This window comes from Prosopis cineraria, unplaced genomic scaffold (assembly GCF_029017545.1).
Source record: "Prosopis cineraria cultivar Desert tree isolate PC_DT_omini unplaced genomic scaffold, ASM2901754v1 PC13, whole genome shotgun sequence".
Taxonomy (NCBI): Eukaryota; Viridiplantae; Streptophyta; class Magnoliopsida; order Fabales; family Fabaceae; genus Prosopis; species Prosopis cineraria.
This window is the reverse complement of record NW_026555344.1, coordinates 35,620,684-35,634,764: the sequence shown is the minus strand read 5'-3', so window position 1 is coordinate 35,634,764 and position 14,081 is coordinate 35,620,684. Positions and strand designations below refer to the sequence as shown.

Below are 14,081 nucleotides of genomic sequence, written 5' to 3'. Positions count from 1 at the left end.
GGGGTAGAAATCGTGCCACAAGGCATCAATAACAGATCATTGAAAACAATGAAACATGTGATTTCATGAAGATAGCTAGTGAAGCAATTTGAGAGCTACTTGTCATCAAAGACATACACTACATCATTTCAACAATACTTTTTCATTGGGTTCATTGGATTCAGCAACAGTCCCTTGTAACTATCTGAAATAAAATACTTGGAATCCAGATTTTCTACACTTTCAAGTAGCGAGATTATGTAGTTAAATTTGCAAGCCTGCACAGATGAGTCCTCACTCATGAGGAGTTTAGAAATAGTTCGCAAGGGCAATAATAAGATGCTTAAGCCAACATCAACCAAGTCCTTCCCTGCTTCAGCAAACAGTACTCTATTTTTCTTCTTGTCTACGATCAGAGCGAGTCACAGAAATCTGTTTCTGAATCTGATTTTCTACTCAAGTCATTATCATGAAGAGACAAAAGTCTTAAAACACTAATTCAATGGATCGATGCTACAGATCATTTTATATGTAGAGTTAAACCTGAAAAGATGATGCAGCCCTAATCTCATGATTAATAACAACCTTTTGGTCTCCTAAAAATACTATAGCACCGAGGCGTTGTGCCTCTTTGTTTGCTGTTAAACTTTATATGTGATGGACTAATTTCATGGCTCCGATGCATGATGAATTAATTGAGAAAGAGATGAAAATTGGTAAGGATGACGCAACTATGAAACCCATAATCAATGAGGGCCTTTGATCTTTGTTAAAGTTTGCTACCAAGGCCTTGCACCTCCTCGTTTGCTTTTAAACTTTCATTAACAAGTAATTAATTAAATACCAAAATCAACAGTTTGAGAAGTGAGAAGTTATGCATTGGTGATCTAATTTCTTTCAGAATCAAATATAGATAGAGAGTCCAAGGAGGATAAATGCAAAACTCTTTACCCCCAAAGCATCAAATTCGGATCATATAAAATGGATGAAACTGACAATTAATGACATCAGTGATCAACATCCTTCTCATAAACCCTAAAAATGACTTGCTGCTTGTACTTGCTGAAGTTACTAGAGTAACTTTTTAAAGTTACAATCTGATATTATTAATTATAGGATTACTAGAATTACAAGAATGTTTAACACCCATGTAATATCATGCTAACCCACAACTCGTACAAAGACTAAAATAATCTCTCCGTAAAACTTAAAACACAGCCCCCCTCTTAGCTGGATAGTGTTTAAGGTGATTTTGGATATAACCTCTGCTTTAACTTCTTCTATTTTGAAGTCCATGAAGGAGAGCGTGCTTACTGTATAAGATCTTGAAGGTTAAGCTTGTTAGAGCAATTATATTTCATTATCACAATCAAAAGTTCAGAACAACAAAAATGTAAGAAAATTAATAGGATGCTCAATATATCAACGTAAATTATAAAGTTAGCAAGTTGTAACTCTCATAAATCAAAAATATTGTGGTTCATTTTTCAATTTTTTTGTCATAAAAAAGTGTGTCCAGTGATATACCATTACTACTCATTTACTTGTTCCTTGATGAAGATTGGAGCGAGACCTCAGCGTGTACTCTGTAACAAGCTGAGCAAAAGATGAGGACTTGTTCTACAGCAGTCTTTCTGGAGTGTCATACTTTTCAATTACTCCTATGTATTGGCCTAATGAAACACTACAAAATCATATTATGATGAACAATACAAATTTGGAAAACAATTACAACAATATATACTAGAACAGAAATCCGTGGGAGAAGAAAACCTAGAAAAGTAAAATCAATCACCTCCCTTGAAGTTTTAAAATCTATATTCAATATGCTCCTTGTTCAGAAACATTCCACTAACTTCCTTCAGTTGAAGCCTTTATAAGTAATGATTGACCTTTTGGTGATTTGTGATTCATTCTATCAGGTTATTAAGTGTTTCTAGGAGAAAACTTTATGTAGATTTTACTAACAAAGTAAGATCTGTTGTTAAATTCACTAATAGAGATAAGGCTTTTAGATAAATTGAAATTGAAAAGAGTGAGTTTAGATTTTATCTCAAGGTAGATAAATATTGAGATAAAGTGCAAGTAAAGAGTGAGAAGTCATGTATCAAATAAAATTGGAATGAAGGAAAGGTATATAAATAGAAAGAACCCAAAGACTTATTCTATATGTATCTCGAGTAAAATAATGAAAAATCTATTTATATATTTTTGGTCAAATAAATCTCCTTACCCACATGGCAGGTTTATTGTACCTAGGGTTTTGCACAGACTCTATAAATAGCAATAAACTATTCAGAGGCTGCAAGCTACCATTATACACTCAAAACCCTGTTTTATTATCTGACCAGAACGACAACTTGAGGAGATCAAAATGTAAAGGCTTCATATTAATAATATAATCTTAGCAAAATGGAAAGGACATCAATAGAAAATACTCTATAATTCTAAACTCTTTCTGGTTGACATTCATTGTGAATCCCTCAGAAACATATTCAATTCCAAAATTCTGTAGTGCCCACAAGGTAGAATTCATACCGCAAGGCATCACTAACAGATCATCAGAAGTAATGAAACATGCGGTTTTACAAAGATAGCCAACAAAGCAATTTGAGAGCTGTGTGTTGCCAAAGTCACAAACCAGATTTCAAGAACATTGTTGCCATTGGATTCATCATTTTCACAAACAATTCTTTATCATTATTTGAAATAAAATACTCTGAATCCAGATTTCCTACACTTCAACGTAATGAGGCTATGCAGTTAAAGTTGCAAGGCTGCACAGAACAGTCCTTACTCATGAGAAGTTTAGAAAGAGTTCCCAAGAGGGCTGTAAAGATGCTTAAGAGAACATCAACGAAGTCCTTACTCATGAGAAGTTTAGAAAGTGGTCAATGTAAAGATGTTTAAGAGAACATCAACGAAGTCTTTCCCTGCTTCAGCATACAGTACTTTATTTTTCTTCTTGTCTACTATCAGAGTCAAAGAAATCTGCTTCTAGTTTTTAGATGTAGCCATTATCATGAAGAACCGAAAGTCCTAAAGTACTAGTGGATGTTAGATCATTCTCTACTAGTTTAATAGAGGATGCTATAGACCATTTTATATGTAGAAAGTAAAACCTGAAAAGATGACGCAGCCCTTATCTCATATCTCGCAATTAATAAAAATAGTATAGTACCAAGGCTTTATGCCTCCTTGTTTGCCGTTAAACTTTAAGTTTTGGGTTTATATGTGAAGAAGTGGTGTTTATAAAGTGACACACACATACAGAGGAAAAGTGATGAGGGTGATGCAACTTTGAAACCCATAATCAATGAAGGCCTTTTGATCTATGAAAAGTTCATCACCAAGTCATTATACCTCTTCGTTTGCTTTTAAACTTTCATTAACTAGCTAGTAATTAATTAAATACCTAACTCAATACTTTGGGAAGTGAGAAGTTATGCATTGGTGATTTAATTTCATTCAGAATCAAACGTAGACAGACAATGAAACTTACCCCGAAAGCATCGAATTCAGATCAGATAAAATTAATGATACAGATAATTAATGACATTAGAAATAGATCATCAGCATCCTTCTCAGAAACTATGAACATGACTTGTACTTGATGAAGTAAGTAGAGTAACTTTTTGAAGTTACAATATGATATTCTTAATTATAGTATCACCAGAATTACAAGGATGTTTAACACATCAAGCTTGAGTGGACAGACTACATTGCAAATTTAGGTAACATGAGTTTTAACTTCAAAAATTACCATCAATAATTAATAATGGTCATTCTTATAAACCCTTCCTAAGAATTTAAACTTTCAAAGCCTTTACGCAAACTAACCCACAATTAGTACAAAGACTAAGGTTTTGGTTACCAGACAAACTACTTGGGACGCACAACTCATATCAATCATTTATAATCATTGTTGCATTAGTGCACATCAATACCTCAAATTTATATGACCAATGTTGAAGCTCATCCAAGGCCCCAGTGGTCTTTTATCTGTTTTTTTTTTTTTATTAGTATATGATACTCACTCTATCCCAATTTACAAGATAAATTGTAAGATGATTCAGTATCTAAAAATACAAAACAATTTAATAAAATAAAGTTTCATTAAATATTATTTTTTAATATTATTTGCCATTCCTTGCTTATTATATTCTCTCTTTAAATGAAGGGTATTTTTAAAAATTTATTATTTTTATTTTAAAAAAATTATAAAGTGTTAAGTGTATTTGATGAGTATTATTGGGATGCATAATTTTAACTAAAATTATATTATCAACTAATGCGTATCTCAACATATTAAATTATTCTTGAATTGGACAAAAAGAGTCCCACCCTCGAAAATAACGTTTTGCTATGATCCTCATACATGGGCCAGCTTTGATATACTAGTAGGCTTGAAATCTTAGTCTATATAAATGCCAGCCTATTACCCAAAAAAAAAACAGAGATGCCAGCCCAATCAAACTTGAAAATGCTCTTAAATTACTTGCACAGAAACAAAACCAAAAGGAAAATTGTAATAATTCAAAAATTTTAATAAGAATTAAAAATACTTTTAAATTTATGATTGTCCACATTAGATACTTTCAGTTCACAAAATCAGTCAAACAGGCTTTCAGCGGGCACTGTATTTTCAGTGTAGTTACATATGTAATGATATAAAATAGCAATTTTTCAGTATTAAAGAAAAAAATATTGTTACCTCTCGCCTTAGCTGAACAATATCAAGCATTGCGTTGTCAAATATCTTTTACAATTGCAAATTTATATAATTTGTATCACAGTTAATTAAAACAAGGTTAAAACAATCAAATTAAATTAACTCTAAATTCCAAACTCTCAAAATTCATCTAAATGTCAATTTTTTTAATTCCAAATCCAATTTATCTCAACCTCAACTAATATGTTATAATTATAAATTTCTAATACAAACTCTAATTTATAAAAGTCCTCAATTTCTCAAATTGAGATTCAATGCCCATTATATTCACCTTCAAAATTCATCCTCAAATTCTCAATTATTCTTTTAGAATTTTAATTCAAGAAGTCAAATGAATTTCACAATTTTAAGCTTCTTTTGACCTTTTATTCATTCTCAAATCACTTTTAAGATTAACCATTAAAAAGCCTACAACTTTCAAATTTCAAAATTACGTCAAAAAATTCCTTTTTTGAGCAAATCTTGAGTACTCAACAACAACTCAAATCAAAATTCAATCACCATGAAATTTTAAACAAAAGATTCTTATTATATAAAGTTCTTAAATGTAAAAAATTATCACCGAAACAATGTCCAAATTATTCACATCAAAAATAGTAAAAAAAATTCACATTAATTCTTCCATAAATAGAAAAATCATTCAGACTTGTGACCCCATAATCAATTTCTAACAAATATAAGTACAAGCAATAATTAAATTAGAAACAATAAAATTCCCAAATCTCAACTCCAAGGTTTCATCTAAAATTTTAAATTCTAATTTCAAGCTTAAACCCCAAAACTCAACCATTGGGACTTCAATTATACTTCACTCAACCCAAATCAATCATTAACTTCTAGTTTAATCGGTGCCCATAGCAAATCACAATATAAAAAAACATCTAATTAGTGGTGGAATTGTCTGTCACTAATCAGTGAAAATTCCATCACTATATGAGTTCGCGACAAAATAAGTAACAGAATATTTACATTCATTACTAAATAAGGATAAGCTATTTTAACTTTGTGAAGCATTCTGTCACTAATCTGTCACAAATTTTTTAACAAAGTTATTCAGTCTCAAATTTTTAGGTTGATCAAAACATCATTGCCATGTCACGCCGGTGAATCAATGCCACCTTCCAACCACGTCACTGCCACATCATTTGTCACTTTTATATCAAATATTATTATTTTCTATTGTGCCTTGGACAAACTCGAGCTCACAACCTCACACCTCTTATTACCTTTGCATTCAACTTATGACCAATTGAGTTGAAAGGAATATTCAATCTTAATTGATAAATCAAATATATAATATTTAATCACACACACATATTTTAATAAATATATTATTAAATTTTATTTATTTTTTATAATTATATTTATTTATTAACATGAACAAAATTAATTTATATATAATAATTATTTCTATTATATTTTATTTTTAAAAAATTATTTTCAATAATAAATTTAATATTAAATTGAAAAATATTTTATTATCATTGTATATTATATTATAATTTGAATCTATATAATATATAAGATTCTAAATTTTTAAAATTTTATATATTAATATTTTTTTTAAATACAAATAATTAAGTATAAAATTTAAATTATTATTAATGATATAAAAATAATTTAAAATAATAACGTATTTTAAATTTTAATTTTTTTAAAATATTTATTTATATCATAATAATAAATTATATATAAATATATATTATAAATAATAAAATTAAATTAAAAATAATTTGTGAAGGAATTAGTGATAGAATTATTATGAGAGCTTTGTGATGGAATTTTTTATTTTAAATTCTATCACTAAATTAGAATAAGATATTATGAAAATTAGTGATAGAATTTTCAGTCGTTGTTAAAACCCTAATTTCAAATCAACAAATTAAGAAATATAAAAAATTTAAATCCATAAAATTTAAGGAGAATTTTAGTTAAAAATCATGAAAAAAAACTTAGAGCTAGTTTGTTTTCTGTTTTTTAAAAATTATTTTTATTTTTTGAAAATAGAAAAATTTTAAAATTTATTTGAATAAGTCTTTTCATTTAGTTGTTTTTAGAATTGTTTTTGTTTTCATTTTGTTTATTTTTTTAAATACACTACATTCGATTACTAAAAATTATAGTTACCTTGATTAATTTTTTTTTTATTAGTTGCCTATAATCATCACGATCAATCTATTTCTTTAATTCTAAAATTATTTTTTGACATAATCAAATGAATTTTTATTTTAGTTTGTTTTAAAAATAAATTTAAAAAAGTATATTGCAAAATAGTTTTTAAAAACAAAAAATGAGAACAGAAACCAAATAGGCCCTTAAATACTGGTGGGTCCAAAAAAAGGTGAAAAGATCAAAATACCTTTGCTTGTTATACAGAATCATTAATTGTTAATTTTCTTACTTTACTTTTTAATTTGTCGATATCACTTGTAAATTATATTCATTTGTCAGATAATTAGTAATATTAGTTGTTAATTTGCTAATTCACTAATATAAGTTATAAATTACTAATTGTAAATTACAAGACTTGTTAATAATTTACAATTGATGTTAGTAAACTATAAAATATATCAATAATTTACAACTGATATTATTAATAAATCAATAAGTAAAGTTAGTAATTTAATAACTGATGTTGTTGCTTAAAATTGACATGTCAACTCATGTAATTTGTAACTTATATTTATAAATTAACAAATAAAGTAAAAAAATTAACAACTAATAATTTTGCATAATAAATGAAAAGTATTTTGACCTCTTCACCATTGAAATTTAAATTTTCTCTCGTGGACTAAACTGAATTTCAAAAATTTTGAAACTTACAAATAATTAAGTTTCCTTCATGATTCTTAATTGAAATTTTTCTTAGAATTTAAATAGTAATTTATTTCCAATACTCACTTCTTAAAACTCAATACTTACCCTCTGCCCTAATTCTAAATTCATGATAATGGCGGATTAAGAGTCGTTACACTTGATAATGGCGGACACCGTTGTGCAAGAGGAACCCACATGCAACTTGGGAAAAGGAAGCTGAAGCTTTAAAGTGGAATTGGTGATTCGTGCCACTTTGATTAAAAGCTAAAAGCATATGGGTTTAGGTGTGTTGTGGGTATTGGGCGGTAGCCCTTTTTATTTTTATTTAATCTGATACCCTTTTCTTCTTTTTCTTCTTCTTTTATCTTTCCTTCCTTCCTTCTTCTTCTTCTCCTTCTCTTTTTTTTTTTTTTCATGACTTTCCTAAAATTCAAAATATTAAGTTAAGTTTATATATTTTGCTTAAATAAATTTTTATAATAATATTTTTTAACATTTATAATATGCTAGGTTGGCAAAATACCTTAAATAATTTTATTTAATTTCAACTAACATTATTGATTTTCTTTATTTTCTAGAAATTATAGCCCAAAATTAAGTTTTTAAAATTAAATCCATTTTTGGTAAATTTTATTTATTCGAATAACTACATGGTAATATCCATTCATCATGAAATAATTTAATTAGGGATGCAGTATTTTTACTGATAGAAATATTTCATTGCTAATCTGATGTTTTTTTGGGTAGTGATCATCATCATCTCTCTAAGCATATTTAAAAATAAAGAAAATAACATTGCAGACAAAACTATAGTAGTCTAGAGCACTAAAAACAAAGTAACAAAACTTGAAAAAATTATAGAGATCAATGATTATATTAATTAAGTGCCAAAATCAACATTTTGGGAAGTGAAAAGTTATGCAATGGTGATTTTATTTAATTCAAAATCAAATATAGACAGACAATGAAACTTACTTCCAAAGAAACCATGAACATGACTTATTACTTGTACTTGATGAAGTAATTATGGAGTAACTTTTTAATGTTACAATTTGATATCTTATCTTATATATATATATATATATAATAAAATAAAATAGTTTTTATTGTTTTACGGAACAGCAAAATCAATAGTATTGTATGCTTGTAATGTTTTGTTTCACTTGTTTTTAAATTTTGTTATCATGCTTATCTTTTTTTTTTTCCAAATCATAATTTTTTCAAGAACATGCTTATGTTATATTTTTAAGATATCATATTGATATATTTTTTATTTTAATAATTTTCAAATCAATTTTTAATTTTTTTCTGGATAAATAATTTAAAAATAAAATAAGATGTTTATACTTTTAGTATGCACAAAAGTAATAAATTGTAAAAAATACAAAGTTATTATTAAAATAACTTATCATATATTTGCTACATGGATAACAAATAATAAATGTGTTGTTTTGAAACCAGACATATTTTTTAAAATTAATTTTTCTGAGTAATATTTTCTGTTTATAAGCCAAAAAATTCCTTAAAAATAAAATAAGATGTTTATACTTTTAGTAAGCACAAAAGTAATAAATTGTAAAAAAATACAAAGTTATTATTAAAATAACTTATCATATATTTGCTACATGGATAACAAATAATAAATGTGTTGTTTTGAAACCAGATATATTTTTAAAATTACTTTTTCTGAGTAATATTTTCTGTTCATAAGCCAAAAAATTCCTTAAAAGTAAAAGTTTGTCCATCTTTCTTAACTCTATTACCAGAAAGTTTTACACCGGGAAAAATTGTGTTATAGTATTTTTGATAAAATTAAATATATTATAAGCTCTACAAATAAGTAAAATATATATATATTTATTTATGTTTTATTTGTCTCAAGCTTGTATTGTATAAAAATATATAAATACATTGGGTGAGTATTTGATCTCACTTTCCACTTCATATTTTTAGATTTATTGGTTTATTTTCAAATTAATTTCATATAAGTTATTACATTCTATACAATTATTAATTGTGCATTAATGTGATTTCAATATTATGACTTATTAATCAATTTTTTATCTTATTTTTCTAAGAATAATCATGTCTTCTTGAATTATGTTTTGTTTGATTTAAATGAAAATAGATATATGTGGATGAGATTTATTATTTTGTGAATTTCACATGAATGACTTTCCTTTCTTCTTTTCTCCATTAATTATTTGATCTCATATTATATTATATTAAGCCATTTAAATTTGGGTTTTAATGTATATGCTCTTATTTTAGAAGAGACGACCGACAAAATTTAGTAAAAGAAATATTGCAATATATAATGACTCTATTAAAAGTAGATTGTACATTGAATATAATATAAGAGTCACAGTCTATTGAAGCACAAATTTTTCATAAAGATACGCACCCATATAATGTCTATAAACAAATAAAAAGGAAATGAATCTTTACGTTAAATCTCTTTTTAGTTTTTAATTATAGTATTACTAGAATTACAAGAATGTTTAGCATGAGTTTTAACTTAAAAAATCACCATCAATAATTCATAATTCATTCTGGTAAATCGTTCATAATAATTTAAACTTTTAAAGCCTTTACGCAAGCTAACCCACAACAGTAGTAAGATTGAAAGAATCTCTCCCATAAACACAGCTAGTATGTTTTAAAAAAAAAAAATTTGATTTGATGCTTATATTTTTCAACATGTAAAATGCAACAAATTGTAAAATAAAATAAATCTTTTGTACTTTTAAGTATATAGAAGAGTAATAAATTATCATAAAAATAAGCTAATATATATCTCTAGGATCTCGAATTCATTCAAGTCATAAAATATATAATCACATTTAATAAATAATACTCTCAAATTTCTTAAGATATTGAGTGATAAAAAAATAAAAAAATAATTTTAAAATAATTTCTAATAAATAGAGTTGAAACTAGTTGGCTCCACTCTTATAAGCTTGGCCTTCATAGGTTCAAGCTCTTAAAAGCCTTTTACATTAAGATTAACAATTTCTTCAAGTTTGATCCTTATTGAGTTAAAGGCCACACCTAGAAGCCTTTTTTTGTCATCTTATCTTTATTTTTTTAAAATTTTAGTTTGACATTATAATATTATATATTCATGATCTAAAATATAAATTATAATGTTCTTAAATCCAAAATAAGTAAATAAATCATAATTTTAAAATACAAACACATATTTTAAATTTTAAATTTAATCTAAAAATTTAAATAGCTCAATTTTTTAAGTTTAAAATAAATACAAGTTTAAATAGGTTACTTAAACTTGAGTTAGAGCCCCATTTTTAAGACTTAAACCAGTCAGGTTCAAATGTTTGGGCGCCCAAAAAAAACAAAGCATAAATGAGTAACTTGGTGAGCTCAATCCATATTTATTCGTTATTCACGACTATAATACATAGCTCATGGGTTATAAATTTTACATTAGAATGTACTCCTATTTAATTTTTTAAGACACATACAACGAATTATAAAATATAACAAATTATTGTATAGATATGTATGTTTTTAAATTTTTAAATAATTTTTACTTAGTTACTTCTTTTCTTCATTTTATTTATATTTAAAATTTTCAAGATTTTATTTTTTTTAAAGAATTGAACTTTTTGAAATCTTCCCTTCTCTATACTACCCTTATACTGTAACTTAGGATTAATATCCCCCGTACCGCATGGGCATAAAATATAGTTGCATCATTAAATCTAATTTCAGACATTAGACAATTAACATGAAAAACAACAATTTCTTTGTATTACTTGATTAAAGAAATATATTTTTATATTTTATAATTCTTTCAAAAAAATCATATTTAATACTTCTTCCAAATTATAACATAAAACATCTTCTAAAAGAATTGTTTAATCCAAAATATAAAGTATTGAATAATTTTTACAATTATCTTTTAATGATACTGCAACTTCATTTATCATTTTTTTAAAAAGTAATGTATTAAAATTTCAACTATCATTTACAAAACTCTTGTATAAAATATTAAATGAAGATATACTTGAAAAGATATAAAATTTGTTATGAAATTAAATTTTCAAATTTTTTTTCTAGGAGGAAGATAGTCTTGTAATACTGCTCACTCTTTCTGTTTAAAAATATAAAATATTTTTAATTTTTTAAAATGTAATTATTATTTTTTTAAAATGTCATTATTGAATAAATTATTTTAGATTTATTTTAGAGTGAAATATCTTATTAAATAAAAATAAATAAAAAATATAAAATTAATTCAAAAATAAATAATTATATTTTTAAAGGTAAAATTTGTTTAAAAATGTATTATATTTTCAAATCAAAGGGAGTAATTACTTATCCAGGAAGAATCAACTTTCCAGATTTCTAAAGCGAATCGTCATTCTTCCATTATTTTAAAGTTCTTCAGTACTTGGGGGAAAGGTAGCCAGCACCAAGAGCATGATTGTACTCCAAAGTCATCGCCTTCAACGCGTCGTAGCCTCCGGTCTCCAAGTAAGCTTCATTCTGTGAAACATCTGTCCCGTAATTTTACTCATCCGGCGAAGCCACGACGTACGGCATGGCAAAATTAGCGCCTGAACAAGGAGGAGAGAGTGATAGGATTAGCAGCTTGCCAGACCCTCTGCTTCACCACGTCCTATCTTTTCTTCCCATAAAAGAAGCCATAGCCACGAGCTTGATCTTGTCCAAGAGGTGGACTCGGCTATGGCTGGCAATGCCCGCTCTTGATATTCATGACACTGGCTTTGCTACTCTTGATTCTTTCATTCAGTTTGTAGATGCAGTCTTGTTCTTGTCCCATCCCAAACCCATAAACATGTTTCGTCTCAAGTGTCAGATATTCCAAGTGCCTCCTATCAGGACTAATCTGTGGGTTAACTTTCTGATAAATTGTAAAGTGGAGCATCTCGAGCTGTGTTTTGCAGATTTAAATTCTTAAAGTCACGTTGATGTGCCTGCTTGCATTTTCCACAGCAGTACCATTAAGATTTTAAAGTTGGCTCAGGTTAAGCTGACTGCTCGATCTGTTAATTTGCCTTCACTCAAAGTATTGCATCTGGTGAAAGTTCTATTTTCAAATGCTGAATCTGCGGCTAATATCCTTAATGGATGTGCTCTTCTTGAGGACCTGGTATTAAAATCATGGTCTGCTCCTTTTAAAGGTTTCAACTACCCCAGGATTGGAAGGTTTGAACATTTGGTGTCGGCAGAAGTTGAACTATCTTCGATTCCGTTGGCAGCTTTTAGTGATGTTAGGCTTCTTCGGATTAAGGTACTGATAATAATTTATAGAGTAGTGATTTTTTGAGAAAAACTAATCAATTAGTTCTTATAATTTGTTCGTAATTTTGACTTAATTCTAATCCAGTCATTATAAAATTTTAATCTTCACAATTTTTGTAAAGATTAATTTGTCGTAATTTTTCATAAAAAAATCAAATTTGAGAAACATTTCCATTTACAGTTCTACCAAGGAAGATGTAGATTCGAAACACCAAATGCTCAGAAGATTATCATCATGTCCTAGAGGTTCATTGAATTGCAGGCTGCTATTCCATTAAATTTCTGAAATGTAAAATGATTTTGTTGCTTGTGTCGTGTTTCTTGATTTTATTTTGGCTTATTTCCCTTTTGACTATATATCTGGACAACATTTTACGCTGGACACTTCATGGAGCTTGTTTTAGTGTGTTTATGCTATATGTGAGAAGATAATCTTTATATATGGGCTGTGCAGCTTTTTGACTTTTGTTTAATTCATATGATATATATCCTTCTTCTTATCCAAATTATCAGACTTTTTTTGTCAACTAAACTTGTTCTACGTATAAGATATTTAGTGCTTTTCGAAATTATTTTTTTTATAAATTTACTCTTGTATTAATTAATGTGAGTATGCAAAATATAATCTCTCACTTTTCATAATAATGATGGGAGCATGAGACTAAAATTGAATTTAGTAGTGAAGCGGTTTCTAGCTTTACCATTGATTTGATTATTGAAACTGACTAATTTATTTTGGTCCTCTTCAATTTGAGGTTTTGTTATAGGGGAGACAAATTTCTGAACTAATTTATCCTCATCAATTTTGTTATATTCCATTATTGTCCATTTAAGAAATAAAAGATCACTCTTCAAACTCTCATTGGTGCTTCTTGTTGCTCTTCAAACTTCACCATTATTGTCATCAAGCATTCTTCAATGAGTTTTACTTTGCTCTTCTTGCCAGGCTTATTTGGGTTTCTAATTGATGTGAGGAGTTGTTGATAGACGATATGTAAATATGTAAGCCTGATGAGAGCCTGAGGTCCACTTTTTTTCAATGACAAAGCAGATTAAATTTAAAAGTCAATCTAATAGTAAGAAAAATGAAAACCAAATTGAGAGTTAAGGTCCAATTTTTTCTGTACTTTTTTTAAGGAGCGCTAGACATTATATACTTTTAAATAGAATAAATTTTTTTCTGAACTATTTTTTAAGGGAGCAAAAATTCCTTTCTTCAAATATCTATTTCTTCTCCCTATTATTTGATGACTTGTCAAGA

The 14,081-nt window shown here is 27.3% G+C and overlaps 2 protein-coding genes across 2 annotated transcripts; both read left to right on the top strand.

The window, feature by feature from the left end:
* Positions 1-11,979: 11,979 nt before the first annotated feature.
* On the top strand, positions 11,980-12,615 carry LOC129290201 (F-box/FBD/LRR-repeat protein At1g16930-like). The gene has a single exon (XM_054926916.1). The coding sequence runs from the start codon at positions 12,096-12,098 to the stop codon at positions 12,474-12,476; it is 381 nt and encodes a 126-aa protein (XP_054782891.1). The 5' UTR covers positions 11,980-12,095; the 3' UTR covers positions 12,477-12,615.
* Positions 12,483-13,160, top strand: LOC129290064 (F-box/FBD/LRR-repeat protein At5g56420-like; the record flags this gene model as incomplete). Its single annotated transcript, XM_054926776.1, has 2 exons — positions 12,483-12,809; positions 13,002-13,160. Coding segments are annotated over 2 exons (390 nt in total), but the record flags the coding sequence as incomplete, so codon positions are not given.
* Positions 13,161-14,081: the final 921 nt, after the last annotated feature.

Bases quoted from the DNA above. Each gene is read 5' to 3' on its own strand.
- LOC129290201 (XM_054926916.1), top strand. From the start codon at position 12,096: ATGGCAAAATTAGCGCCTGAACAAGGAGGAGAGAGTGATAGGATTAGC.